Source organism: Prosopis cineraria, unplaced genomic scaffold (assembly GCF_029017545.1).
Source record: "Prosopis cineraria cultivar Desert tree isolate PC_DT_omini unplaced genomic scaffold, ASM2901754v1 PC11, whole genome shotgun sequence".
NCBI lineage: Eukaryota > Viridiplantae > Streptophyta > Magnoliopsida > Fabales > Fabaceae > Prosopis > Prosopis cineraria.
The window spans coordinates 18,804,248-18,808,680 of NW_026555342.1; the positions used below are offsets into that span (position 1 = coordinate 18,804,248).

At 36.5% G+C, this 4,433-nt stretch overlaps 1 protein-coding gene across 1 annotated transcript; it reads right to left on the reverse strand.

The window, feature by feature from the left end:
- Positions 1-1,862: 1,862 nt before the first annotated feature.
- Positions 1,863-3,644, reverse strand: LOC129287060 (ankyrin repeat-containing protein BDA1-like). The gene is made up of 2 exons (XM_054923200.1): positions 2,958-3,644; positions 1,863-2,862 (listed from the first exon to the last, which is right to left on the reverse strand). The coding sequence occupies exons 1-2, from the start codon at positions 3,597-3,599 to the stop codon at positions 2,329-2,331; spliced, it is 1,176 nt and encodes a 391-aa protein (XP_054779175.1). The 5' UTR covers positions 3,600-3,644; the 3' UTR covers positions 1,863-2,328.
- Between the last annotated feature and the right edge of the window lie 789 nt (positions 3,645-4,433).

Below are 4,433 nucleotides of genomic sequence, written 5' to 3' on the forward strand. Positions count from 1 at the left end.
ATCGTTGGTTCAAAATTTCTAAAACTAACATATTTCATAAAAATAAAATATTTCAATAAAAGATTTTTAATAAATAATTATAAGGAATACTATTTACTTACTTGTTGAAGTTCTAGATTCTCACAATATTCTTTCTTCACTTCCTGTTAGGATCCTCATCTTTCGCACATCTTATAAAGATATTATTAAATAAAATTTAACACTCGTCTTTACTTTACAATGACTTCCTTCTACTTTTCCTATATCAACCATTATCTCTTAAAATTCGAAACCAAATTTGTGATTTAAAGTTAATTCAAGCATTATCGTTCATTCCTCTAACCTTCTCCATAAAACTTTAGCCATACCATTCTATTTTCTTGGAATAGAAGTTTTCTCTCAATCTTTGCACCACTTACCTTAGGTGCATTACTTCTACCTCATCAATTTAAAACCTTCAACAATTTACCAAAAATTAAACAAGCTTCAAGTATGCAAATAATTGTGTGCAAGCCCATAATTTAAATTCCTTTATAGATCTACAGGTAAATTCCTAAACCAATATTTTCCATCAATATTTAGAAGTTAAATTTTATTTCCTCATACAAGCCCTTCAATGACATCTCATAGGCACCAACAATATATCTAAGCTTGTCTCTTCCAATTTCACCTCAATAAATTCTTTAACATTAACCAAATCAAACAAAATCAATTTAACTCCAAAATTATGATCCATATGTATCACTATTATTCTTCAATACTACTACATATTTTATTAATTTAGTAATGGGCAGCAACAGAAAATCAAGAGATGAAAAGCAATTTCTATACTATCTTATCACACACACAGGTGAGTTACTTACCAAGAAGAAAGAGAGAAGAGATCAAGACTCTTCACCTCAGATGAGCCAACGACATAGGGGAGAAGAAAAATAAAATTCACAGCTGAGCAAGAGGAAAAACGAAGCAGTATCCAAAAGAAAGTGAAGAGAACAGCAGCCACCAATTTCCAGCAAGCTGATTTCTTCCATTCATTAGCAACATGTGAATGAAATTTGAGAAAATAGAGCAAAAATCAGAATCGAGCAGAAGGAAGCATAACAAAGTAAGAACATAGTTGAGAAACTTGACAGTAGCAACAGAAACAAAATCCCATAATCTGTACCTCTCTCAACCGTGACTGAACAAGGAAGCAAGATGAGTCACAGCTTTGTATAACGAGCTGAAAGGAAGAAGAAGAGAGGAGGTCTGCTGCACGACTCCAACGCCAGCAACAAACGAAAAAATGAAGAGGAAGCCCTTCGATAGCAGCAGCAAGGTTCAGCTCTTCGATTGCAACAACAACGTTCTAAGTGCGACAAAACAAACCTCCCAAAATCAGTGACAGAGGTGGACAAACAGCATAAATTCGTGAAAGAAATCTCAACTGAGACAAACGAACGAGCACAGCGTTAATGGTGACACACGCGAACGACGGTGCTAGCTTCAGTTGACGAGGAAGAAGATAGCTTTGGTTGAAAGGCAGAGCAAAATATCAGTGCTTCCCAGATCTCTCTCTGCTCCAGATTCATTAAGAAAGAAGGAAGAAAGAGTTTTAAAAAAATTTGATGGAACTAAGGGCAATTTGGTAATTTCGCATGGTCAGAAAAAGACAAAAATTTACTCTTCTTTTGGCCTCTTCCAGATTTAAATTTGGGACCTAATGCATTAAGACTTGCTTAGCTGCCATTAGACTAAGTTTCTAACTTGTTATATTTGTCTCAAGAACTAATATAAACACACTTTAAGTAAGTTAACCTATATATTTATTTATTTATAATTTTGTCAAGGTTATTACAATTACGGTCATTAGATAAGATTTAAGAGAAAATAAGAAAAAGAAGAAAATAGAAACTGAACGATATTACTTTAAATACACTGTATTTATACAAGATGTGTGACTTTAAGCACACGTGCGAAGTAGTTGCAGAGGCCAAGCGAGTGTTGAAGTAATAATGATAAACTAACTAATCAGATAACAATAATTATTCTCTAATACTTTGTCCTAACAAATTTTCTTCCCCTTCAATTTCCCCGCTACCCATTTCACAAATATCGCTGCGATATATATACCAACTAGTGCATACAATCCATTAAAAATCGAAGTGGCTATAAGCACCGCATTGAAAGTATCCAGATTATTTGGGTTGATAAGGTTGAGGCCAACAAAATAGGCATTTAGTAAGCATGTGAGTGCTACACCCATGCCTATAGATAGCATCCACATCACAAATCTATGTTTGAGAGGAACTCCGCTAACAAGCAAAAGAGCAACGCAAAGTGATGCCACAAAAGAGATGGTGTTGTAAATTATGAAGTCGCCAAACTTAGCTCGATGATGATAACATTCATAGCTTTCCCGGGACATATCGACCCGCTAGTACCTTTGTACGGCAAGCAGCCAAGGGGTCCTTCATCAAGAGCAGTGTTGGAACTGGAACTGAGGTTAAGATCTGGATTGCTAGGTCTTATATCTTGTTGAATGACGCTTCCTGGAGGGTTCAGTGCAGCTTGAAAGGTTATGGTGGAGATGACAGTAGCCACGAGACTTAGATTCCCCCTCATGTCTTCTAGCCAATCACCATTATACTTGAGCCATTTGTCTATACTCTCGAAAACATTCAACAACCACATCTTCCCACATTTGTCTTCGTCGCTACCAACACCATTCCTTTCTCTTCCTTCACATTCGATGCCATGCTTCATCAATATGACCTGTATCTCAAGGCTCTTGGAGTCTTTGGGAATTCGCTCAACAATGTCTGGGGCAGTCTGACCGATGTCATTCTTCAAGTTCCGCGCCGCTGATTTTATTTTGTGAATTGAAAGGAGGTACCTAACAGTCTACAAAACAATGAAAAAGTACTATTTTTTAATGCTTATCAGAGGTAGGAGAACCAAACTCAAGCTAATAATAAAAGCAAGTAAAAATTAAGTACCTCAACTTGCTTCGACAAGATAGCCAAATGGAGAATGTTGTTGCCATCCAAGTCTCTCTCATTGAGGAGCGTGTGGGTGTCACCAATTTCTTTCACCAAATCTTTCAGGATGTCCAACTGGTTGTACGTCACACACAAGTGCAAAATAGTTTTACCCCTGTCAAGGATTTTCAAAGACTCTGGCTTTTCTTTGAGGAGCTTCAACGCAACGTCTCTTCTCCCTCTTATAACTGCATAGTGCAAGGGAAATCTGCCTTCTTGATCACAAACCAAGCATGCTTTCTCACAAGCTTTTAACAACTGCTTCACAATGTCGTTGTGGCCTTCTGCAGAAGCTAAATGGAGAGGCGTGGCTCCTGAAGAGTTCCGCTCGAGGGCTAGCGCTGGTTTGTGAGAAAGGAGGGTTTTTATGAATTCAAGGTGGCCGTGGGAAGCTGATATGTGCAAAGGAGTTTCCATGAAGATAGTCTGCGAGCTAATTTTCTGCAACATTCCTGGATCTTCCTGTAGCAGGGAATTCAAGGTTGGAACACACCCTTTGTACGATGCTTCATAGAGAACTCTCAGTTTATCTTCTTCATGGTGATGAGCAGTCTCTATGTTCATCAGCTCCGTCTCTTGCCGAGAAGGATGACTCATCATGTGCTTAATAATTATGCTCCAAGGTGAGAAAGAATATATGGGGCTGTTTAGTTTGTGCGTGATGCAACTTTAAGATAACTTGTGGTTCAATTTATAATGCGAAGATTCTTCACTGTATGAAGTCAACTTCTGCGTCGTTTCGGTAAGATGTGAACAAATTTCTTAAATATGCCTGGATGGTGGCAGTAACTATGCGAGGTTGATGTGGCAATATAGATTAGCTTAAAGATCTCTTAAACAAGAGCACACTTGTAAGGACTTGAAGAGCATGTTCACTTACATTTTAAATTATTGGATGGGCAGCAAAATAATTATGATTTCTTTCTTTTATTTCTTCTAATCTAAAACAAGGTAACTGATGACACATTGAACATTGGTGATAATTTTGGGTTTTTTCCCCCCTTGTGTGAACTTGTTCGGGTGATTATGAAACAACCACACAAGAAAGATGGGTCCCAAAAAAGATTTGATTGTGGAAAGTTGAAAGATTTGGTCGTGGAAAGGGGTGTGCTTCTCAAACAACCGAAGGCGATTTTGGGTTCACGACAAAAAAGGGTTTTGGTGAAGTAACAGTGGCCAAGTGCAATTATGGGCAACGTTCAGAAACTACTGACTGACAAAAGAGGGGAAAAGTTAGAGTTGATAATAAATTATGCCCCCGTTTATTTCAGTTCATTTTATAAAAAAGAATTTATTTTTTTTAAATTATATTTTATGACTCTTATTTATTTAAACTTTTAAAAATAATTAAAATTTAAAAAATTTTATTTTTAATTATTTTTAAAAACTATTTTGAATAACTTTTAAAAATAATTTAATACAGTAAGTAAAAGA

Bases quoted from the DNA above. Each gene is read 5' to 3' on its own strand.
- LOC129287060 (XM_054923200.1), bottom strand. From the start codon at position 3,599: ATGATGAGTCATCCTTCTCGGCAAGAGACGGAGCTGATGAACATAGAG. The intron at 2,863-2,957 runs GTACTTAATTTT...ATTGTTTTGTAG, and splicing joins TCTTGTCGAAGCAAGTTGAG to ACTGTTAGGTACCTCCTTTC.